Source organism: Oncorhynchus mykiss, chromosome 16, assembly GCF_057628025.1.
Source record: "Oncorhynchus mykiss isolate SJ-2025 chromosome 16, ASM5762802v1, whole genome shotgun sequence".
NCBI classification, from domain to species: Eukaryota; Metazoa; Chordata; class Actinopteri; order Salmoniformes; family Salmonidae; genus Oncorhynchus; species Oncorhynchus mykiss.
Window position 1 is genome coordinate 23,986,191 of NC_143037.1, and position 25,697 is coordinate 24,011,887.

At 43.4% G+C, this 25,697-nt stretch overlaps 1 protein-coding gene across 6 annotated transcripts in view; it reads left to right on the forward strand.

Annotated features, from left to right (window-relative positions):
- The first annotated feature begins 1,373 nt into the window (after window positions 1-1,373).
- Window positions 1,374-25,697, forward strand: part of LOC110491683 (signal transducer and activator of transcription 5B) — a 35,473-nt gene continuing 11,149 nt past the window's right edge. For 3 of the 6 annotated variants that reach the window (XR_016487183.1, XM_036946577.2, XM_090202321.1), the window contains exons 1-14: window positions 1,776-2,304; window positions 4,190-4,321; window positions 5,266-5,422; window positions 7,892-7,981; window positions 8,188-8,368; window positions 8,854-8,984; window positions 10,156-10,307; window positions 10,576-10,731; window positions 15,839-16,018; window positions 20,545-20,632; window positions 23,763-23,885; window positions 24,304-24,396; window positions 24,577-24,783; window positions 25,290-25,384. Coding sequence is in view for 4 of the 6 variants with exons in the window: in XM_036946577.2 (XP_036802472.1) it covers window positions 4,194-4,321; window positions 5,266-5,422; window positions 7,892-7,981; window positions 8,188-8,368; window positions 8,854-8,984; window positions 10,156-10,307; window positions 10,576-10,731; window positions 15,839-16,018; window positions 20,545-20,632; window positions 23,763-23,885; window positions 24,304-24,396; window positions 24,577-24,783; window positions 25,290-25,384 (1,781 nt within the window). In the remaining 2 variants the exon portion in view is untranslated. Of the gene's footprint in view, window positions 2,305-4,180; window positions 4,322-5,265; window positions 5,423-7,891; window positions 7,982-8,187; window positions 8,369-8,853; window positions 8,985-10,155; window positions 10,308-10,575; window positions 10,732-15,838; window positions 16,019-20,544; window positions 20,633-23,762; window positions 23,886-24,303; window positions 24,397-24,576; window positions 24,784-25,289; window positions 25,385-25,697 lie in introns of all 6 variants that reach the window. The other 3 variants (XR_005036482.2, XM_036946576.2, XM_036946578.2) reach the window with 2 other exon arrangements.

Genomic DNA, 25,697 nt, shown 5'->3' on the forward strand with positions numbered 1-25,697 from the left:
CAACATCAATAAGACCAAGGAGCTGATCATGAACTACAGGAGAAAGAGGGGAGAGCACGCCTCATTTACATCGACAGGGCTGTAGTGGAGCAGGTTGAGAGCTTCAAGTTCCTTAGCATCCACATCACTATGGACCTAACATGGTCCACACACACCTGCACAGTCGTGAAGAGGGCATGACCTCGCCTCTTCCCCCTCAGGAGGCTGAAAAGATTTGGTATGGGCCCTCGGCTCCTCAAAAGGTTCTACAGCTGCACCATCGAGAGCATCTTGACTGGCTGCATTATCACTTCGAATGGCAAATGCGCCACCCCGGACCGCAAAGCACTACAGAGGATGGTGCGGATGGCCCAGTACATCACAGGGGCTGAGCTCCCTGCAGGACTTCTATATCAGGCGGTATAAGAGGAAGTCCCGAATAATTTACAAAGACTTCAGCCTTCCGATTTTGCAGGTTTTCCTACTTACAAAGCATGTAGTTGTCTGTCATTTTTTTATCATAGGTACACTTCAACTGTGAGAGACGGAATCTAAAACAAAAATCCAGAAAATCACATTATATGATTTTTAAGTAATTCATTTGCAGTTCAATCCCTGGCTGAGTCATAACCAACGTCTGTAGAAATGGGACCCAATGCATCTCTGCTTGGTACTCAGCATTAAGGAGATTGGGGGTAAGGCCCATGGCGTGTACACAGCTACTTCTTATAGTGAATAGAACCACAACACCTTCAGTGGCTTAATGCAGTGGTGGAAAAAGTATGCAATTGCCATACTTGAGTAAAAGTAAAGATACCTTAATAGAAAATGACTCAAGTAAAAGTTAGTCACCCAGTAAAATACTACTTGAGCAAAAGTCTAAAAGTATTTGGTTTTAATGAAACATAAGTATCAAAAGTAAATGTAATTGCTAAAATATACTTAAGTATCAAAAGTATAAATAATTTCAAATTCCTTATATTAAGCAATGCAGATGGCATAATTGTATTTTCCTTTATTTGTGGCTAGAGAACACACAATATTTGACAAACCAAGCATTTGTGTTTAGTGAGTCTGCCAGATCAGAGGCGGTAGGGATGACAAGGGACGTTCTCTTGTTAAGTGTCTGATTGGACAATTTTCCTGTCCTGATAAGCATTCAAAATGTAACAAGTACTTTTGGGTGTCAGGGAAAATCTATGGGGTAAAAGGTGCATTATTTTTTTTAGAAATGTAGTGAAGTAAAAATAGTAAAGTACAGATACCACAAAAAACGACTGAAGTAGCATTTTAAAGTATTTTATCTTAAGTATTTTAAAGTTTACACCACTATCCCCATGTGAGGGGGAACTGTAAACGAAGCCAAGTGAAGAGTCTGGAGGCTATTCTAGTACCTTCCCGCGAAGTAGTGATGAGCAGACCGAGTCGTATCCGTGAGCCGGCTCATTTGGCTACCAAACGGCTCTTCGTTCAAATTGCTTAAAAATCGACCTAGAACAACAACAACAAAAAATGCGAAACTACGTTTTTTTTCACGCACTGCAAACATCCGCGTGGACCAGATTGATGCGCTCTCCCCACTATGTATTGCTTCTGTAGTGAGGATTCATCCTCTGTAGATAATTATTGCCTCTTATCTGCAGAAAAACTTTGCCTTGAGCTCATAAAGCAGTAGTAGTAGGATGCAAATCGGGGAGCCAACTGAATGGCCTTCACCGATGCGATTCGCTCCCCGAAAAAAGATCCGTTCATTCGCGAACGACTCATCATTACCACGTAGGAGAAACCAGAGCTGCGTCTATAGGATATGCTTCTGCTGAAGCCGGACTAATAATAAAAAGAGAACAAAGAATTGTCTCCGTTTTATTAGACTAGAGTGGAAATACATTACATTTATGCCCCCACCCGTACCAATGTATTTAGGGTCTACATTGTAGTTGGTGTTACACTTGCATGGCTTTGTATTAACTAGCTTATATAAATAACGTTAGCATATTTTAGCTAGCTATAAGACGGAGGAGGTAGCGCTGCTATAACCAAAACGAGCATTCTCCCCGGAAGTGGGTGGTGCATGCAAATAGTTTTATGCTAACGTTAGTTAGTTAGCTATATGGTAGCAGCAACAGCTGGTTGCTAGTTGATTTTCTTGCCAAGCAAATTAAAAACTGGCCATTACGATACCGGTAATGGTTCGATATGACAAACCGCAACATTCTGGGTAACATTAGCTAGCTAGGGAACGTTAAACACAAAACGTTTTGAAGGGCTTAGTTTTGGTGTTTCCTGTGCCCTATGATCTAAATCAGATTTGCTGTCTGGATATAGGTAAGCGACTGATTGCACTCATGTTTTTCTTTACATTTCGAAATATTTGTAAACTAACTTGACTGATGTTAGCTAGCCTGCAACGTAATGCACGATTTGCATTTTATTTCTAAGGTCCTAACTAACTATCTAGTTGTTTATATGTGTCGTCCAACTAACGTAATCAGATAGCTAGCGTTAGTTAGCTACAGTAGCTGCTATCAACACGCATGTTTTCACTGGCAAACAGGCTAGGTAACGTTACCTAGCCTATGTACTTTAACAATACTCACTTAGCTAAATAGTTAGCTGGCTAACTGAGCTAGTTAGCTACCTAGCTTCGAATCAAATACAAATATCACACATGTGCCGGATACAACGCATGTAGACTTAACCGTGAAACGCTTGCCTTGAGCCTTCCCTAACGGTGCTAGCAGTAAAGTTAGTTAAAGCAAATACACTAGTTACATTAGACAACTAAGTTAGTTGGCCAGATCACAAACTATATTGTGCCTAGTTATAGCTAGCTAAACTGTTTATCACAACATAAGTATAACTGTCAATCAGCTGGCTAAACCCGAAAGCGAAATCGAATGCTCGCAAAATGGACATTCCATGATGTGGTGCTAAGAAGCTACATGTCCAACGCTGTCTCACACACATTCGTATTATATTATACATCAGTGTCAGCACACTGTATAAATTGTAAACATGGCAAACACGCCATTCATACAGCTACCTATCCATACAAGTAATAGTTTTTGGACAGCTAGTTATTATACACGGAACTGTTTTAGACTGGCCAAACCCTTACTTGTGTTGATGGCTAGCTGCATGAATTGCGTGTTAAAATCAAATTGTATTGATTACATGCAGATGTTATTGCGGGCGTAGCGAAATGCTTGTGGATGAATGTGCTGTTTGATTTTTATGAGACTACATGCGAACAATATTTTTCTGCTAAAGGGTTTGAAGGCTTCTTGTTGGGCTCAATGCATACTACTAACTAGTCTCTCAAGCTTTTGCATTCATGTCAGCAGTTTAAGGCAAATTACTGGACTGATAATTGTGTTCCTTGACCATACATTTGAGTATGCCAAAATGGTTTTGCAAACTTTGAGGAATGGCAGCATCCATATCCCATTTGACACTGCAAACCTCAAAAAAGATGTGTGTATCTTCTATCCATGCAAAAGACTGGGCTGCATCGCTAGAGCCTACTCTGTCCTAAGACTACTAGCTAAGTTGTCATTCCACTCCTAACCCAGTGCTGGCACCATATTTAGAAAGGAGTGTTAGGAGTGGGTTTAGGCTTAGTCAATGGCACACTTCCCATCACCTGTTAAACCAATGCTTTGGCAATGGCTTGGCTGGAGTAAGGTTTTTGCATGTCCAGATTTAATGAGGTTGTTGGTCAACAACATCCTGAGTCTGTCAGCTGCTGGTCCTTCTCATTCTGCCGGTGACAGCCCGGAGCATAGAGTTTCTCCAGGATAGGACACACAGCCTATTTATTTGATTGTCACCCCACACACAATTTTAACTTTTCCCATCTGTCTCCCCGTTACTCTTTACTTTTCCTTCACGCATCTTGGACACTATCCTTTCCTCTACTCTCCCTCCATCCTCACCTGTTTCCTCTGCTCTCCCTCATTTATTTGTCCCATCTTTTCTTCTCCTCTACCCACTCTCACCCTCCTTCCTCCTCTCCCCTTTCCTTCACTCACCATTTCCTTCACTCACCCTATCTCTTCTGCTCTCCCTCTGCTCTGCTCTACCAACTCTAACATTCTCTCATCCCTCTGCCTCTCCCCTCCACTCTCCCTCTTTTCTCCACTTCTCTGCATCTACCCCTCTCTCTCACCTCCTTCCTGTGTCTTTGTGTGCTCGGGGCAAGGGGCTGAAGGAGGATGGCGGTGTGGATCCAGGCCCAGCAGTTGCAGGGGGATGCGCTGCACCAGATGCAGTCTCTCTACGGACAGCACTTCCCCATCGAGGTGCGTCACTACCTGGCCCAGTGGATCGAGGGACAGCTCTGGTGAGTTTACACCACTTTTCTCATGGCTTTTATCCCTTTTCCCCTCTATTTACCCAGGTTAGTCTTATTGATCATATTGATGGCTGGAGTCTTAATGCATGTCTTAATATAGGCTTCAGTTTTTTGTTTATTTTTATACAAATTGTGGACAAATCATGCACACACTCAAATAGGTGCTTAAATGTCCCACACACAGGTATTTTACTTGAGACTTGAATTTGCATTGGCCTTGCTTTAACAAGGGCATGATATGCACTGCTCATGCAGACTATCATTTTTCATTTGACAAGCTTCAACTGAATGACGCTTTGACTTAGCCACAGAACAGTTGTTGCAAAGTGCACTGACTGAGAAAAGGGTGAAATATGTATTGCATGCGGGTGTGTGCACAAGAGCGGTAGCAATGGCATTTGTTAATTATTTTTTTCGCCTATTCTCTGTAGTTTTGAGTGGGTCTTGACAGTTTTAGTTCACTTCCGAACAGTGGAGAATTTTTAAGGTTAAACATTAGTGTGTGTGTGTGACTGTACAAGAAAAGGAGTCTGTCTTGTTTGCACATTTGATTGTTGATAATGAAGAAAAAAAATATGGTCTCTTAGGGACCTGGAAACCCAGAGAATTTTAGGCTAAATGTGTGTGCGTGTTTCTAAGGAATTGAGTCTAATTTGACAGGGACAGTAGCCCATTTACCATTTAAGATTTCACATCAATGTGTATGTGCTGGAAATGGCTATGGAGCTAGTTTACATCTGTAGTACTTGTGTGCACGTGACAAAACAATGTTGTGCGAAATGCACAGAAGGTTACACAGGACAAAAGAGAGCCTGTGTGTGCTACATTTAGAGAGCTGGAGATAAAGGCATGGATAATGAGTATATAAACCCATGTCCCACAACTTAGTACTTCTGATGTTGTCTGTTTGACCCCTGACCCGGGCAACCCAGGGATTCTGTGGAGCTGGAGAACCCCCAGGATGAGCTGAAGGCCAAGCGTCTGCTGGACAGCCTGGTGCAGGAGCTGCAGAGGAAGGCCGAGCACCAAGTGGGGGAGGACGGCTTCCTGCTCAAGATCAAACTGGGACACTACGCCAGCCAGCTCAAGGTAAGAGACCAAAGGGGCCAGAGTGTGCACCCCAAGTAGTAGCGGATGTCTTGTGTAATGCAGCTTGAATTACATGTCTTCTGGTTCTCCAGCACAGGAGACAATGCCTAACCCCCCCCCCCCCCCAAAAAAAATGTATCTTGTAGCATCTCGAAGCGAACCTAACGTCTCTGTTTTAGGTTGATGCACCATTGAGCAGGTTCCATAGAAATGCCTGTCTGTAGTTATAACACTCTACCTTTATGGGAGAGACACCTACACTAGTTTGTGTTCATTAACGTCTCTGGGATAATTGGGACGGTAGCGCCCCACCCCGTCAACAGCCAGTGAAAGTGCAGGGCGCCAAATTCAAAACAACAAATCTCATAATTAAAATTCCTCAAGCATAAAAGTATTTTACACCATTTTAAAGATACAATTCTCGTTAATCCAGCCACAGTGCTTGATTTCAAAAGGCTTTACAGTGAAAGCACCACAAACGATTGTTAGGTCACCACCAAGTCACAGAAAAACACAGCCACTTTTACAGCCAAAGAGAGGAGTCACAAAAAGCAGAAATATAGATAACATTAATCACTAACCTTTGATCTTCATCAGATGACACTCATGACTTCATGTTACACAATACATGTTTTGTTCGATAAAGTGCATATTTATATCCAAAAATCACATTTTACATTGGCGTGTTATGTTCAGTAGTTCCAAAACAGAGAGCCACATCAATTCACAGAAATACTCATAATAAACATTGATACAAGATACAACTATTATACATGGAACTTTAGATGAACTTCTCCTTAATGCAACCGCTGTGTCATATTTTTTTTTTTTTACTTACGGAAAAAGCATACCATGCAATAATCTATGAGTACGGCGCTCAAAGCCCAAACCAGCCAAAGAGATATCCGCCATGTTATGTAGTCAACATTAGTCAGAAATAGCATTATAAATATTCACTTACCTTTGATCTTCATCAGAATGCACTCTCAGGAATCCCAGTTCCACAATAAATGTTTGATAAAGTTCATAATTTATGTCCAAATACCTTCCTTTGTTAGGGCGTTTGGTGAACAAATCCAAACGCGCGTGCAAGTCCAGCCGAAAGGTCGGACGAAAAGTCCAAAAAGTTCCGTTACAGTCCGTAGAAACATGTCAAACTACGTATAGAATCAATCTTTAGGATATTTTTAACATAAATCTTCAATAATATTTCAACCAGAGAATTCCTTTGTCTGTAGAAAAGCAATGGAACGCGAGCTAACTCTCACATGACCGCGCGTCACGATCTCAAAGCATTCTGCCAGACCTCTGACTCATTCCCCTCCCATTCGGACCCACTTCACAGTAGAAGCCTCAAACAAAGTTTTAAAGACTTGACATCTAGTGGAAGCCTTAGGAAGTGCAACATGACCAATATCCCATTGTATCTTCAATAGGGAATGAGATGGAAAAACAACCAAAATCAGATTTCCCACTTCCCGGTTGGATTTTTTTCTCAGTTTTTCGCCTGCCATATGAGTTCTGTTATACTCAGACATCATTCAAACAGTTTTAGAAACTTCAGTGTTTTCTATCCAAATATGCATATTCTAGCTTTTATGGCTGAGTAGCAGGCAGTTTACTCTGGGCACCGTATTCATCCAAGCTACTCTATACGGCCCCCCAGTCACCAAGAAGTTAAGGGACGCAGCGTTTCTGCACTGAAAGATGAAAACAAGCTTCTCTAAATGGGCAGGTCTGGGTTTTCTTCTGTTTGGTGCCTAATTATGGCCCAGCACTGTTACAGCAGGAGGTGGCTAATCCGGCGTTGGCTCACACTGAATTTTTGGCACCTTGAAATGAAGCAGAAGATTAGGAAAATTCCAAAGGCGTTTCTCTGTAGCACTCTCTAACTTCACAACGTGGTATGAAATTGTCACTGCTTCGAGGGTCAAGTGGCAGTGTTACAAATGCCTGGCGTCAACACTGATGTTAGCCCACAAAACCCATTTCAGTTGATTGATCTGATTGAGTTAGCCTTGTTAGAGTATGTATGCAGTATGTTCTCCCTCCCCTGGTGGTGCAGGGCTCCGTATTGGAACAGCAGCCAATGCTACTGGGGTGGCGTCGTGACGGCAGTGTCCACTTGACGGCAGTGTCCACGTGTCCACTTCGTCATAGTGCAGCTTTTTCTTCGTGTGTATGTGTGGGAGATTCTCAATTAGACAAAAGTCTGCCCTTTTTGACTCCTCCGTCCTCCTCTCCTCTGGAAACCGAGAAGGGTGTCAATTCGGTAGTAGGCGAACGGAGGAGTTTGCTCCCTTTCTCAATTACCTCCTTTAGCGAAGGATACTGAAGTGCATCCTCGGCGTATCCTCTGTGGAAGAGTATTGAAATCTTGCGGCTGTGCGCCTTTTTGTTTTTGTGTCTGCATCTGTTTGTGTGTACACTTGTGTGTTTGTATGACAAATGCATCCTTTCCTTCCTCAGAGCACGTATGACCGCTGTCCCCTTGAGCTGGTGCGCTGCATCAAGCATATCCTTCACTCGGAGCAGAGGCTTGTGCAGGAGGCCAACAACGTGAGACTTACACACACAGAGTTTATAGAGCTGGAATGACTCCCTATTCTACAAGACAGCAAATCATATAAATTGTACAAAATGCTTTGTTTTATGATGTCGCTCTCTGTTGAACGGGCCCTTGGCGGCCTTGACTATACTTCATCCTGCTGGAGCTCTGTCATCCAATTGGACTGCTCTCTCAAGGCCTCTTTCCCTATTGGCAGGCCGTCGGGAGTGGCGGTGGGGGTGGGACCATGGACAGCCTGTCCCAGAGGCACCAGCAGATCAACCAGACGTTTGAGGAGCTGCGCGTGTCCACGCAGGAGACTGAGAACGAGCTGCGCAAGCTGCAGCACAACCAGGAGTATTTCATCATCCAGTACCAGGAGAACCTGCGCATCCAGGGTGAGACGCTGACTGCCTATATTACAGCAGCGCTTCTCAATGCATTCCTTGAGGGATTAACCCACTTGGGCACACTGTAGCAAAACGTTTCGCAACCAAAACGAGCATTTCTTGTTGGACAAGTTCAGGTAGTTCCTCCCCATTTCACTCTGTTTTCTTCCATGTTGTGCCTAATGAACACGACCCAGATTCAACTAATCGACCGCGCCTCAGGGCCTTGATGAGCTGAATCATGTTAGAGTGGATCAACCCTGTTAGTGGTTAGAGTAAAAGCCTGCATACTCCGTATAGTAGCTCTCCAGGTGGGTGTATGTAACGGGGAAATTAGATGTATTTACCCATGCCGCCGCCACCACCTCCACTTCTCCCTCTCCTTCAACCTCCCTCCTCTCATCTTCTTCCTCCATTAATCACCCCCCCCCCCCCTACTTCAACCCTCCCCTTCCTTCTCTCTTCCCCCCCCCCCCTCTCCCTCCACTCTGTAGCCCAGTTGAGCAGTCTGTCAGCCGTGCCGGCAGAAGAGCGAACCCAGAGGGAGACCAGCCTGCAGGCCAAGAGAGCCACCGTGGAGGCTTGGCTCACCAGGGAGGCCAACACACTGCAGAAATACAGACTGGTACACTACTAAACACACACACACTGCAGAAACAGACTGGCAGATATACAGTGCATACACAAGCAACACATTCAATACTACTAGATTGGGGCCAGAAGCATAAACATTTCTTCCAATTAAAGGAATTGGGGAGTGAATTTTGTAAATTTGTAAATTTTGTTATATTTATTTCGTTACTACAAATAAGCTGACCTGGTACAGATGTTAGTAAACCATTAGTAAACCATGAAATTTATTAGGCTACAGAGGAAATAAGTTCTGATGGGGCCTCCCGAGTTGCACAGTGCTAAAGACAGACCCGGGTTCGATCCTGGGCTGTATCACAACCGACCGTGATCGGGAGAACCATAGGGCGGCAGACAATTTGGCCCAGCATTGACCGGGTTAGGGGAGGGTTTGGCCGGGGGGGGGGCTTTACTTGGCTCATCGCGCTCTGGCTATTCCTTGTGGCGGGCTGGACGCCTGCAGACTGACCTTGGTCGTCAGTTGAACGGTTTTTCCTCCGACAGATTGGTGCGACTGGCTCCCAGGTTGAGCGGGGTTTGGCGGGTGATGTTTCGGAGGACGTATTGATCGAAATTGGGGAGAAAAGGGTGGTAAAATACAAAAAATAAGTTCTAATGAACTACACAGGGTGGTGGAAGTGCATGGTTATGAGCTTGACGCACCTTTCCAATAAGTATGGAGGGTCTTATTCTGGTGACATGATGATCGATGCTTGGCTGCCGTTAGACTAGTAAACTCTTCTTGCTCTTATCCATAATAATGTAATCATGTAGACTAGCCTACCCACACTGTATCTGCCAGCTGTTGGCTAGAGTGCACATGCCAAGACCAGAGTAGGCACATTTGCTATTTAACGCAACAGTTCTTGTGACAAAACTATCGTTAGATTTGGAAATGCGCCGGAAACATGTTGAACTTCAGATTTTTATTCGGTACATGAAAACTTAAGCAATAAAGTACATTTTGTGTGTACTTGAGCCGACTGAACATGCCACTGGTGGGAACATGCACATATTTTCTTTAAGCAGATTCTAGAATATTCGCATGAAAATCTGTCACCAATTGGATGGAAACCAAGCTTGCGTGTGTCTCCATTTGTGTGTGTTTGCGATTTTAAATTTTATTTTAAATTATTATTGATATTCTTTTTTGTGTGTGTGTGTAGGACCTGGCGGAGAAGCACCAGAAGACTCTGGGCCAGCTGAGGAAGCAGCAGACGCTGATCCTGGATGAGGAGCTGATCCAGTGGAAGAGACGTCAGCAGCTGGCCGGCAACGGGGGACCCACCGAGGGGGGACTGGATGTCTTGCAGTCCTGGTGAGTCCCACCACACACACACACACACACACTCCTAGCTGTCCATTGCTGCCGACGCTCTTCTTGGGTTGCGGGGTAGGGGTGCTTTCGCGCTCCTGGCGCTGGTGTGCCACTTAGTCTCTCTCTAGCCACTCTCCTTTACAAATTGAACACAAACCGCTTTCCCATCCCTCACTCTGATTCTGTTTTTGTGTGTGTGTGTGTGTGTGCGCATCTCTGCTTATGTGTGTGTGTTTTCTTGGGGGCTTGTTCTTGTTTCCCTCTCTAGGTGTGAAAAGCTAGCGGACCTGATCTGGCAGAACCGGCAGCAGATCCGGCGGGCCGAACACCTGACCCAGCAGCTACCTCTGCCTGGCCCAATGGAGGAGCTGCTCACCAAGCTCAACTCTGACATCACCGACATCATCTCCGCTCTCGTCACCAGGTAGGGGTGGGTGTGTGGGGGAGGCATGTGGCGTTTGTTTTCCAGGTTATCCACAATAATGCAAAGAGTACAGGTTTGTTAATGTGCTGATCATGATGTGAGTGTGTATGTGCTTCTGTACTAGTTTGCAGAACAGCATGCTCAGGGCAGATAGTTCTGTGTGTGTATTTGTAGTCATTTGCCTCCAATTCCAGTCTAATGGAACTAATTTTGGGATTATTTAAGAAAATACAAAGTGTTGGTCCAGATTCTATATATACACTGAACAAAAATATAAACGCAACATGCAAAAATGATCAAAGATTTTACTGAGTTACAGTCCATATAAGGAAATCAGTCGATCGGGATAAATACATTAATTTCAAATCTATGACGGGGAATATAGATATGAATTTGTTGGTCACATATACCTTAAAAAAAAGGTGTGGACGTGGATAGGGTTGCAAAGGGTCGGGAACTTTCCATGGGAAGCTAAGCCCTTGAATTTGGGGGATTTTGCTTAAAAATATTAGTGAACCTTTTTTTGTGGGATACAAATTAGGCAATTCTAGGTTTTGTGGCATATTTTGGTTAAACTATCCCCAATTCAATGGAATTGCAACCCTCTGCATGCACAGTGCATTCTTCCATCACATGTACAGCTGATTCTCAAGTTCTTGCACACTAATGATATGCTATTGAGCCCACACTACTACACTGTCTGAGCCAAGGACTACATGCTTTCTGGTAAGTTTTGATTACAATACTGGGTGGGGTGAATATATTTTATGACATTATTTTTTGTTAACTAGTAAATAGTAGCCTACAGCAAAGTGTTTAAAGTCATTTCTAACTTGTTAACAATTTCTGCTAGTTAGTTTTTTTGCAATCATGTGGGTTTTATCTTGCTTGAGCCTGCTGAGTGTTAATTCACCTGTTTCCATACATTTTTTATTTTACAACATTTATCTTACAAAAGAGTTTAATCTAACTGCTTAACTATTTATCTGTACATGGAATTGTATTTTTTTATTTATTTTCTTTTTACAATTGTTTTTCTAATCTTTACAGGATAATGCCACGGGCACTATCTGATGGGTGGAGTCATTTCACTGTAGCTAATGTAGAAGGAAAAGCTGTGTACATTTGCAAATACTGTGCCAAATCATATGTGAAGAATGCAACAAAGATGCAGAATCATCTGGCTAAGTGCATCAAGTTCCCTCAGCGCTCACAACAAGCAACCTCTGACAAAAGTCCCTCTACTTCTATTCGAGGTGAAAATGATGAATCAGACACCTTATAGATAGCAACAGCTCATGGTCCTCCTGGAATCAGAAGTTATTTTTGACTCAATGGAGGAATGTAGTCAGATGCATACACAGCTCGAGCAAGACATTCAACTGGTTCACCGCTGCTCACAGGCAATGTGTATTGGAAGAGATTTCTGAATGTTCTTCGCTCAGCATACACCCCTCCAACCAGAAATGCTTGATCTACTCATTTGCTGGATGCGGAGTTCAACAGAGTTTAGTGAAGGTCAAGCAAATCATAGAGAAATCAATCATCTCTGATGGGTGGTCGAATGTTCGTGGGCAAGGAATAATTAACTACATCATCTCCACCCCTCAACCAGTATTCTACAAGAGCACAGACACCGGTCTCTACATTGCAGATGAGCTGAAGGCAGTCATCAATAACCTTGAACCACAGAAGGTATTTGCACTGGTGACAGACAATGCTGCTAACATGAAGGCTGCTTGGTCTAAATTGGAGGAGTCCTACCCTCACATCACGCTCATTGGCTGTGCTGCTCATGCATTGAATCTGCTCCTCAAGGATATCATGGCACTGAAAACAATGGAAACACTCTACAAGAGAGCCAACGAAATGTAGATGTATGTAAAGGGTCTTCAAGTTATAGCAGCAATCTACCTCACCAAGCAAAGTGAGAAGAATAAGAGCACCACATGGAAGCTGCCCAGCAACACTCATTGGGGTGGTGTTGTCATCATGTTTGATATGGACAGCCGCATCAAGAGGATCCTCCTGGATGATGTATTTTGGGAGAGAGTGGTAAGCAGCCTGAAAATCCTGAAACTTATAGCAGTAGCCATTGCACAGATTGAGGGAGACAATGCCATTCTGTTTGATGTTCAGACTCTGCTTGCAGATGTAAGAGAAGAAATCCGTACTGCCCTGCCCACTTCACTGCCCTACGCACTCCAAGCAGAGGAAACTGCAGTTCTGAATTGCATCAAAAAGCGTGAAGACTTCTGCCTGCAGCCCATACACCGTACATGTTAGACCCCAAGTATGCTGGCAAGAGTATCCTGTCTGGTGCAGAGATCAACAAGGCCTATAGTGTCACCACTACCGTATCTCACCACCGTGGCCTGGATGAGGGCAAGGTTCTTGGAGGTCTGGCAAAGTACGCTTCCAAGCAAGGGCTTTGGGATGGAGATGCAATATGGCAGTTGTGCCAACATATCTCATCTGGTGGAAGGGACTTTGTGGATCTGAGGCTCTTTCCCCTGTTGCCTCCACCGTCTTCCAAATCCCACCAACATCAGCCGCCTCAGAGGGCAACTGGTCCTTGTTTGGGAACACACATACCAAAGCACACAACAGGCTGACCAATACAAGGGTTGAAAATTTGGTGGCCATCCAGGCAAATTTGTGTCTTTTGCGCCTGACAACGAGCTATCCTCAACAAGGTAGGAAAGTAACTGTGAAGATGAGGCCTCAGAGTCTGATGTTCACAAATTGGACATTGAGGAGGTCTAGGGAGAAGACATGGAAGCCTGAGAGGAAGACAACCAAAGCTTTAGTTTCTAGACTATCATTTTACAGATGTATGTTGAAAATGTTATTGGGAGGTGCGATGGATCAATCAATATTCCCTTTTGTCCAATGAAATCATCCCATGTGACTCATTTGAAGTTTAATTCGTAACTAAATGTTTTTATTTTTATTGGAAGGATTTAATAATTTCCAATTATGTCTACTTATGATAAGGTAAAATATTTATGTTTCTGTATGGTAAATATATCCAAAGCAAAAAACATCTATATTTAAATGGTATTAACCTTGTTGAGGATGGCTATTCAGTCTGTCTACAAACAGGCTTGATAGGAAGCCCAATAGCCATCATCACTGTTAATTTTGATTAATGGGCATTGTCCCTGTAAAAATAAACTCAATATTAATTTGCTTATATTCCCACGGAAAGTTTCCACCTCACAATTATCCCCAAAATGTTCATCAGAAAACCAGTCAGTATCAGGTGTAACCACCATTTGCCTCGCACTTCTCCTTTTGTAATGAGTTGATCCGACTGTTGATTGTGGAATGTTGTCCCACTCCTCTTCAATGGCTGTGCGAAGTTGCTGGATATTGGTGCAAACTGGAACATGCTGTCTTACTGAGCATCCCAAACATGCTCAATGGGTGACATGTCTGAGTATGCAGGCCACTGGGACATTTTCATCTATCGGGAATTGTGTACAGGTTCTTTCAACATTTTTCATCTGCCTGGTACAGTTGCAATCGGGATTCATCCATGAAGAGCACACTTCTCCAGTGTGTTAGTTGCCATCGAAGTTGAGCATTTGCCCATTGAAGTTGGCTATGATGCCGAACTGCAGTCAGGTCAAGACCATGGTAAGGACGACTAGCACGGAGATGGGCTTCCCCGAGACGGTTTCTGACTGTTTGTGCAGACATTCTTTGGTTGTGCAAACCCAGTTTCCTTAGCTGTGTCAGACGATCCCGCAGGGGAAGAAGCCGAATGTGGAGTTCCTGGGCTGGTATGGTTACACGTGTTCTGCTGTTGTGAGGCTGGCTGGACATACAGCCAAATTCTCTGGTACAGAAATGAACATTCAGTTCTCTGGCAACCGCTCCGGTGGACATTCCTGCAGTCAGCATGCAAATTGCATATGACCTCAAACTTGAGACATCTGTGGACATTGTGTTGTGTGACAAACTGCTCATTTTTAAAGTGGCCTGTGTGGCATCATGCTGTTTAAATAGCTTCTTGATAAGCCACACCTGTCAGGTGGAAGGAGAAATGCTTACTAACAGGGATGTAAACACATTTCTGGGGTCTTTTATTTCAGCTCATGAAACATTGGACCAACACTTTGCATGTTTTATATTTTTGTTCAGTATATGATCATGAGTCATATAATGCCTGATAAGAGCACAATTAGGAAAACCAACACTTTGTAGTTTCTTAAATTAACACAAAAATAAAGTGCAATATGGGTTTGAAATCAATATGTAAACATGGCTGACATTGCATAGGCCTATGCTATAAGGTTCTCTTACAAAGAGAGAAATATGCACTTGTGTGACTCATATAGGTGGCGTGTCTGTAGCACGTACTTCTCATTTCACCCTCCGGGGTAATGTGATGGGCTGTCACTGTTAAGAAGCCCTGGAGGTCCATCCACCTGTAATGAGCACAACACCGGGTGCGTTGGCCAATTCATTGACGACTTCTGCTTTAGCTTGCTTATAGAGCGGGTACTGCTTGTTTGCTGAAGTCAGTGCGAGAGAGCCAAGTTCATAACGTGGCACGAGCACTTTCACAAGGTGCTGAAACCCCCTATTCTTCTCAACCACTGAGAATGGGTGCATATCCGCGGCTATAAACATACCTATTTCTCTCGTGATTTTCTTAGGCCCGATCAGAATCGGCTGCGACGGGCTGCTTGAATGCAGAGGGGAGGTGTAGTTATTTTTTTTTGCTCTGGTGCACGGAATACTGGGGTGATGGGCTCTAGTTGCTTTAACGGAATAGCCAGATGACGAGAGATTCTGCTCCGATTTTCCTCGAGGCGTACAACAGTGTAGGCAGCCTGTAGGCCTAGTGTGATCTATTATGTATTCATTCAGCTTCAAAGTGCGTCCCAAACTGAGATCCCAAAACGGTTTGGTGTGAATCCGTGTACCGTTACACCCCTACAATCTGTAGGTCATGTCATTTTATCTTGTACGCAGCCTCTAATCTTTTAAATGCAGCATTTACCCACTTTCTCTCACTCTTTTTCTACCCAACCATCTTTTCTCCCTTGCTACATCCCCCCCCCCCCCCCCCCAAATCCCTCACCTCACCTATCAGTACGTTTATCATCGAGAAGCAGCCCCCCCAGGTGCTGAAGACCCAGACTAAGTTTGCGGCGACTGTGCGCCTACTGGTGGGCGGGAAGCTCAACGTGCACATGAACCCCCCGCAGGTCAAGGCAGTCATCGTCAGCGAGCAGCAGGCCAAGGCCCTTCTCAAGAATGAGAGCACCCGCAAGTGAGAAGCCACACACACACACCCTCTGACAGGCATACACACTTAAACACACACAGGGCCATAGCCAGGGTCTGAGTTTTGGTGAGGTCCGGATGGGGGTGGGGAGAAATGTTTGCAGTTTTAAAGCTTATTTCCTGCAATTTTACACTTTTCCATGCCTTATGCCATGTTAATATATTTGAGTGACAGAAAAAATAGTGCCCTGCATGCCCAGTCTATAATTCAGCCATGAATATTACAGGTGTAGATAGCTGGCTAGCTAGACGACCTAGACTAATTTACCAATTACATTTTGTTTGTCTTTTACAGTGACTGTCAGTGAATCTGTTTGTTTAGAATCGCGCTGCAATGGAAAGCTGCCGTTTTACGGTCTCCTGACCAACTCTTTTTTTTGTTGCACAGATCTGAACTTATTTGTACATAATGTTTCCGCCATTGTTTCTTTCCTATGACCGAAAAGACCTTCTGGACATCAGAACATCGATCACTAACCTCGATTTGCATCACTGGAGGTTGGATCATAATTGGTCATATGGACACAGAGAGAAACAGATTACACTGAGTGTACAAAATATTAGGAACACCTGCTTTTTCCTGTACACACTGACATGGTGAATCCAGGTGAAAGCTGTCATACCTTTGTGGATGTCGCCTGTTAAAAACCACTTCAGTCAGTGTAGACCGGTTAAAGAAGTATTTTCAAGCCTTGAGACATCGTTAATGTGCCATTCAGAGGGTGAATGGGCAAGACAAAAGATTTAAGTGCCTTTGAACGTTGTATGTGCCAGGTGCACTTGTTTCAGTGTGTTAAGAACTCAAACGCTGCTGGGTTTTTCACACTCAATTAACCTGATTGTGGAAAATGTATGCTCAGTTTGTTGTGCACCGTATTGCGGTACCGCTAGCAACATTTTAGCAACAGACTTATGGGCTAGCTGTCTAGTCTGTGTTTTATAAATGTGCAATGAGCATAAAATAGATGCATAAGGAATTGGCAAATTGTTCTCTTTCTGAGAAATTAGCGTCTTATCCAGGTAGGCCATTTGATTTCAACATCTAAACAAAGTGAACGACCTATCGTTCAAACGGTTGGAGACAGACAGGAGGGTGTATTCATAACAGTTCAACTGTTCTACCTTGTTAGCAAAGCAAATAGATCCAAGTTGGCTGCACTTCAAACATAAAGATTAGCTGGCTACTCACTAGCACTGGGCTTGTGCTTGAGAGATTGTTTGAGACCTGTGTTAACGTTCTATAATGCCCGCTACCAGAGTTGGTTGTTATTGTTGGATGTGCATTGTACATGGATGGTTCTGGTTAGTTTTTCTAACAAATAGGGCATATTTATAGACATGAAAGCCAGATCCGTGAATATAACTATTTTGATTAAATTAACTTATTTGTGGGTCTTATGGTTGAAGGATCATATTTACTCTAGGTTTAATTTTACAAGCCCTGAATTCATGAATCATTCATGAATGTTTGAAATGCAGTGTGTTGATATTTTATTTTATTTTTACTTAAAAAAAAGAAAGTCCAACAAAAACAGCTGGTGTCTATTTACCACCACTAACCGATGCTGGCACTAAGACCAACCTCAACGAGCTGTATAGGGCCAGAAGCGAACGGGAAAATACTCTTTCTAGCATGTCACCTGTGCAACTAGAGGATACAAAAGTCCATCGCCTTTATTCATTAGTCAGTGTGGAGCTGCTGGACGAATGGCAAGTCATTTTGTTTGGCTTGGTAGCTATCTGGCTATGCGATCCTTATTTTTATATTTTTTACCTTTATTTAACTAGACAAGTCAGTTAAGAACAAATTCTTATTTTCAATGACGGCCTAGGAACAGTGGGTTAACTGCCTGTTCAGGGGCAGAACGACAGATTTTCGGGGATTCGAACTTGTAACCTTTCGGTTACTAGTCCAACGCTCTAACCACTAGGCTACCCTGCCACCCCGGATGTAGCAGGGCTTTTAAACTATCATGGATTACAAAGGGAAACACAGCCACGAGCTGCCCTGTGATGCGAGCCTACCAGACGAGCTAAATGCTTTCAAAGCTCGCTTCGAGGCAAGCGACACTGAACCATGCATGCGAGTGCCAGCTGTTCCAAATGACTGATCACGCTCTCCGTAGCTGATGTAAGACTTTCAAACAGGTTAACATTTACAAGGTCGCAGGGCCAAGCCGGTAATCAGGATGCATACTCTGAGCATGCTCTGGAAAGTGTCTTCACTGACATTTACAACCTTTCTCTGACCCAGTCTGTATTACCTACATATTTCAAGCAGACCACCATTGTCCCTATGCCCAACAACGCCAAGGTAACCTGTCTACATGACTATCTCCCCGTAGCACTCACATCTGTAGCCATGCAATGCTTTGAAGGCTGGTCATGGCTCACATCAAGGCCATCATTCCAGACACCCTGGACCGACTCCAATTTGCATACTTCCTCCACAGATGACACAATCTCTATTGCACTCCACACTGCCCACTCCCATCTTGACAAGAGGTACACCTATGTGAAAATACTCATTGACTACAGCTCAACGTTTAACAAAAACGTGCTGAATACTACAGGTGTAGACCTTACCGTGAAATGCTTACTTACAAGCCCTTAACCACTGTATTCGTAGTAATATGTACATGCAGTTTAAGTCGGAAGTTTACATACACCTTAGGCCTTACATTTAAACTCAGTTTTTCACAATTCCTGACATTTAATCCTAGTAAAAATTCCCTGTCTTAGGTCAGTTAGGTTCACCTACTGATGATTTACCTGCTGATTTATTTCAGCTTTTATTTCTTTCATCACATTACCAGTGGGTCAGAAGTTTACATACACTCAATTAGTATTTGGTAGCATTGCCTCTAACTTGGGTCAAACGTTTCGGGTAGCCTTCCACAAGCTTCCCACAATAATTTGGGTGAATTTTGGCCCATTCCTCCTGACAGAGCTGGTGTAACTGAGTCAGGTTTGTAGGCCTCCTTGCTTGTGCACGCTTTTTCTGTTCTTCCCACAAATTTTCTATAGGATTGAGGTCAGGGCTTTGTGATGGCCACTCCAATACCTTGACTTTGTTGTCCTGCTTGGGGTCATTGTTCATTTGGAAGACCCATTTGCGACCAAGCTTTAACTTCCTGACTGATGTCTTGATGTTGCTTCCATATATCCATAGAATTTTCTTTCCTCATGATGCCATCTATTTTGTGAAGTTACCAGTCCCTTCTGCAGCGAAGCACCCCCACAACATGATGCTGCCACCCCGTGCTTCACGGTTGGGATGGTGTTCTTCGGCTTGCAAGCCTCCCCCTTTTTCCTCCAAACATAACGATGGTAATTATGGCCAAACAGTTCTATTTTTGTTTCATCAGACCAGAGGACATTTCTCCAGAAAGTACGGTCTTTGTCCCCATGTGCAGTTGCAAACCGTAGCCTGGCTTTTTTTATGGCGGTTTTGGAGCAGTGGCTTCTTCCTTGCTGAGCAGCCTTTCAGGTTATGTCGATATAGGACTCGTTTTACTGTGGAAATAGATACTTTTGTACCTGTTTCCTCCAGAATCTTCATCAAGGTCCTTTGCTGTTGTTCTGGGATTGATTTGCACTTTTTGCTCCAAAGTACATTAATCTCTAGGAGACAGAACGTGTCTCCTTCCTGAGTATTATGATGGCTGCGTGGTCCCATGGTGTTTATACTTGCATACTATTGTTTGTACAGATGAACGTGGTACCTTCAGGTGTTTGGAAATTGCTCCCAAGGATGAACCAGACTTGTGGAGGTCTACAATTTAAAAAAAAATATATAATAATAATTGCTGAGGTCTTGGCTGATATCTTTTGATTTTCCCTTGATGTCAAGCAAAAGAGACACTGAGTTTGAAGGTAGACCTTGAAATACATCCTAACTGACTTGCCAAAACTATAGTTTGTTAACAAGAAATCTGTGGAGTGGTTAAAAAATGAGTTTTAATGACTCTAACCCAAGTGTATGTAAACTTCCGACATCAACTCGGTACTGGTACCCGTGTGTATACAGCCACGTTCTACTTTGTGTATTAATTATTACTTTTATTATTGTGTTATTACATTTCTATTATTTCTCTATTTTTTTTCTTTCTGCATGGTCAGGAAGGGCCTGGAGGAAACAGGTACAGAAGTATCTATAAGCATTTCACTGTTAGTCTACACCTGTTGTTTACGAATGTGACGTAGAAGATTTGATATATAATGAGGAAAACTGCTAAAGCGCAACTAAGTTTCGAAATTGCACCTTGTGTATTCAAACTTTCAGCAGTAAGTTAAAGACCTGATTGAGTTCCTAAAAAAAACTGAGGTCCGGACCTTCATTGTTGGCTACGGCCCTAAACACACACACATACAAAATGTGAAACTTCTACTCGGTCCAATTCTAGGGCCACTACTGTCACCCGCAACCAAAAGTTGACAAATATACACATTTGTACATGTACACACGCACACAACAGTTTGACAGATTTATGTCTCTTGTCTGTGTTGCAGTGACAGCAGTGGAGAAATTCTCAACAACAACTGTGTGATGGAATACCACCGAACCACAGGAACCCTGAGTGCTCACTTCAGGAACATGGTGAGTTAGGATAAATAAGCAACCAACGCTCAGTTTTTTTTATTTTTATGTCAAACATGTACAGGTGTATTAACCCTTTACACCGTTGGGAATTGGCCAGAAGAAATATGAAAAGCACATGCATAAGCTCGGTAGCAATTGAAAGGGAACAATTTGGAGATTACGGAAGCATTATTAGACCAAAGTTGAGGATACAACGGTTCACCTGACACAAGACTGAATCCAGACATTACAGAGTTGATCTTATGTGCATTTTACATTTACTGTACTTTTTGCTGCATTTGTTGATAACGAAATCTGAAAATACATTCAGTAACATGATAAGAATATTCCTGCAAAATGTGGGGTAGGTGCAACATAAGACACACAAAAATGACAAGAAGAGCTCCCCTATGTGCTGTTGAGGAACTAGAGCAAGCACACTTGTAGTTTTGTTTGGAACACAGCCCTGCATCACACAATTACTGTTTACGGTGGATCCAAAAACAGGCCATTTTATAAATCGCGATCTGAGGTGGGCATCATTTGAAAGCTTGTTTTATTGCCAACATGACCAGCTAAGTTTCTAAAATATGATCTTAGTGTTTGGGCTTTCACAGGGCAATTCGGGTAGAAATGAGTCATGCGTGCGTTCAGGTGTGTGTTCCGCAGCTCCATTTTCTTGACAATGGACAAACCGGTTCATTCTGTTCAGGACAGCACAGGGTTGTGATGCCATGTCATCTTGTAACTGTACATCAGACGTGGTGATCATAAACGTTGAAACTGTATATATTATGTTATGGAAAGGTGAAGTACACATTTGGTGTTTAATGTAATCCTCAAGGTCTCATCTTTCACAATACATAGTCCTCTTAATTTACATTGTTTCCATCTCTGACAACAAATGTGCAAAGGTTGTCCAATTTAGCGGGAGGGATGTGGGGCAAGTTCTTGTTGCGAGCGGTGCTCAAGTTCAGAACGGCTGTCAGTCAAAACCCATAGTGCTTTGAAGCGCAGAGCATAAGTTTAACTGTACAGCCAGCTCGTTCCAATTTAGGGGCTTATCTGCTCAAATCTGCCATTTTCAACCTATATACAGGTACGAGTGTAAAGGGTTGATACGCATGTGTGAATTGGAAATGTGTTTTTTGCATATCCCAACTCCCCCTGAGACACCCTCGGAGAGTGGGGTCACGGCCTGGGTCTGCCATTATCAACGGCGACCCTGGAGCTATTAGGTTTAAGTGCTTTGTTCAAGGGCACGTCGGCAGATTTTTCACCTTGTCAGCTCGGGGATTCGTTACTGGCCCAACACTCTAACTGCTAGGTTAGAATGAGTTACAATTACATTACTGATTTATTGTAAATATATTTATAATTGGACTTAATTGGCATTTTACTCAAACCTTTTGTGGTTTTGCCAAATTGTGATACATATACAGTGCCTTGCGAAAGTATTTGGCCCCCTTGAACTTTGTGACCTTTTGCCACATTTCAGGCTTCAAACATAAAGATATAAAACTGTATTTTTTTGTGAAGAATCAACAACAAGTGGGACACAATCATGAAGTGGAACGAAATTTATTGGATATTTCAAACTTTTTTAACAAATCAAAAACTGAAAAATTGGGCATGCAAAATTATTCAGCCCCCTTAAGTTAATACTTTGTAGCGCCACCTTTTGCTGCGATTACAGCTGTAAGTCGCTTGGGGTATGTCTCTATCAGTTTTGCACATCGAGAGACTGAAATTTTTTCCCATTCCTCCTTGCAAAACAGCTCGAGCTCAGTGAGGTTGGATGGAGAGCATTTGTGAACAGCAGTTTTCAGTTCTTTCCACAGATTCTCGATTGGATTCAGGTCTGGACTTTGACTTGGCCATTCTAACACCTGGATATGTTTATTTTTGAACCATTCCATTGTAGATTTTGCTTTATGTTTTGGATCATTGTCTTGTTGGAAGACAAATCTCCGTCCCAGTCTCAGGTCTTTTGCAGACTCCATCAGGTTTTCTTCCAGAATGGTCCTGTATTTGGCTCCATCCATCTTCCCATCAATTTTAACCATCTTCCCTGTCCCTGCTGAAGAAAAGCAGGCCCAAACCATGATGCTGCCACCACCATGTTTGACAGTGGGGATGATGTGTTCAGCTGTGTTGCTTTTACGCCAAATATAACGTTTTGCATTGTTGCCAAAAAGTTCAATTTTGGTTTCATCTGACTAGAGCACCTTCTTCCACATGTTTGGTGTGTCTCCCAAGTGGCTTGTGGCAAACTTTAAACAACACTTTTTATGGATATCTTTAAGAAATGTCTTTCTTCTTGCCACTCTTCCATAAAGGCCAGATTTGTGCAATATACGACTGATTGTTGTCCTATGGACAGAGTCTCCCACCTCAGCTGTAGATCTCTGCAGTTCATCCAGAGTGATCATGGGCCTCTTGGCTGCATCTCTGATCAGTCTTCTCCTTGTATGAGCTGAAAGTTTAGAGGGACGGCCAGGTCTTGGTAGATTTGCAGTGGTCTGATACTCCTTCCATTTCAATAGTATCGCTTGCACAGTGCTCCTTGGGATGTTTAAAGCTTGGGAAATATTTTTGTATCCAAATCCGGCTTTTAACTTCTTCACAACAGTATCTTGGACCTGCCTGGTGTGTTCCTTGTTCTTCATGATGCTCTCTGCGCTTTTAACGGACCTCTGAGACTATCACAGTGCAGGTGCATTTATACGGAGACTTGATTACACACAGGTGGATTGTATTTATCATCATTAGTCATTTAGGTCAACATTGGATCATTCAGAGATCCTCACTGAACTTCTGGAGAGAGTTTGCTGCACTGAAAGTAAAGGGGCTGAATAATTTTGCACGCCCAATTTTTCAGTTTTTGATTTGTTAAAAAAGTTTGAAATATCCCATAAATGTCGTTCCACTTCATGATTGTGTCCCACTTGTTGTTGATTCTTCACAAAAAAATACAGTTTTATATCTTTATGTTTGAAGCCTGAAATGTGGCAAAAGGTCGCAAAGTTCAAGGGGGCCGAATACTTTCGCAAGGCACTGTATGTACATGTGGTCAAAATGTTGCAGCATTTTTGTAGTTGTGGTCGATAAGCAGAGATTGTGTTGTGGTCTCTCCTGTGTTTTCTAGTCCCTGAAGCGGATCAAGCGGTCGGACCGTCGCGGGGCAGAGTCGGTCACAGAGGAGAAGTTCACTGTCATGTTTGAGTCTCAGTTCAGCGTGGGGGGCAACGAGCTGGTCTTCCACGTCAAGGTTACAGGAAAATCCACTTCTAGAAACACCGGAGCCCAGTTTGTCTAAACATTTAATCCAGATCGAAATAATTCTGTGTAGTCTGTGGTCCCTCTTTTTTTTTTGATGCAGTTTAAGGCAAAGAGAAGCAGATCTCTAACATACCTCATCATAATGCTATTACAAAGATCATGTTATATGATACCATGATATGTGGTTGAAATATTGTCCGCGTCCTTAAATTAAAGGGGAACACAATTGAATAGGGCAACAAGATTGAGACAACACAGGATCATTTTGATCAGATTGAATGTCTTTTTCATTTCATTGACATCCATTCTTTAGTGAACTTTGAGTAGGATGACTTAAATGAGTCTATTTAATCACTTAATGCAGTCAGTGTAACTTTTATTTTGTATTCCCCCCCCCTCCCACCCAGACATTATCTCTCCCCGTCGTGGTGATAGTTCACGGTAGTCAAGACAACAACGCCACGGCAACGGTCCTGTGGGACAATGCTTTTGCAGAGCCGGTGAGTTTATTGGCCTTTACTGGAAGACACTTTGCATACACCCCTGTCTCTTATCTGCCACTAAGCGTTGGAAAGGTTCGGAACAACTCCTGTATATATCATTCTTATTGCTGTTCCAACCCTCTTTTCCACTCCCTCATACACACACTCTGCTTTCCTCCTCCATCCCCCCTCCCCCAGGGCAGGGTGCCATTCGTCGTTCCTGACAAGGTGCTGTGGCCCCAGCTGTGTGAAGCCCTAGACATGAAATACAAGGCAGAGATGCACAGTGCCCGCGGCCTCTGCGACGACAACCTGGTCTTCCTGGCCCAGAAGGCATTCAGCAGCGCCAGCATAAACCCAGAAGACTACCGCAGCATGACCATGTCCTGGGCCCAGTTCAACCGGGTACGACCGTTTTTGATTAAGACTTTTAGATTGTTTTACCACAGCAGTGACTATTATTACCGCCACATGACCATGTCTTGGCCCCGGTACAAACCAGTTCTAACCGTTTCACCACTGACTACTACTGCGACATGACCATTAAACCACTGGAATAGGGATGTTTCCACACAGACTTAAAGCTGGAATCCACGATGACGAAACGGCCACGTCCGTTTGCGGTATTACAGCAAAAGTAATTTTACTGCAAACAACAGTTTTTTTTTCCGCCCCTTGGACTTCATTGCACACATAATTAAAGAGCACTATGTATTGTAATTTAGTTGACCATTCTCAACAACGCTCCTCAGCTCGGTAACAATGGTGGTGGGGAGGCCAGTGGCGCTGTTTGACCCTACTGCGGATTCCATCTTTAAGACTTTAACAGCAATGCCAGTGTCAAAAGTATGTGTAAAGAAAGAAAACCAATGGTATTGCGAAGCAGGTTTGATTATCTATGCTATCCACAGGAGAGCTTGCCAGGGAGGAACTTCACTTTCTGGCAGTGGTTTGACGGTGTCATGGAGCTCATGAAGAAACACCTGAAGCCCCACTGGAATGACGGGTAAGAGAGGAGTGCTTCAATTCAGAGCTTTTCCATTCGTGGATGTGTGGCCAAATTCTCTGGACGCTTCTTCCCTATAGCTTAACAACCGTACCTTTTGCGCTCCTGCGGGATTATCTACTTTACACAACAGCAAAAAGTACGTACCCGCTGCTCGCTCTGCTACCGCTTCTGCCTCCTTCCTGTTCTCACTCACACCCACACGTGATCGGCCGTCTTTGTCTGGTGTTCAAACTTTGACAAACTGCAACTGTAAAGTACCTTTCTCTGTTGTAAGCTGTCTGTAATAAACGACAAACGAATTTACTGCTCG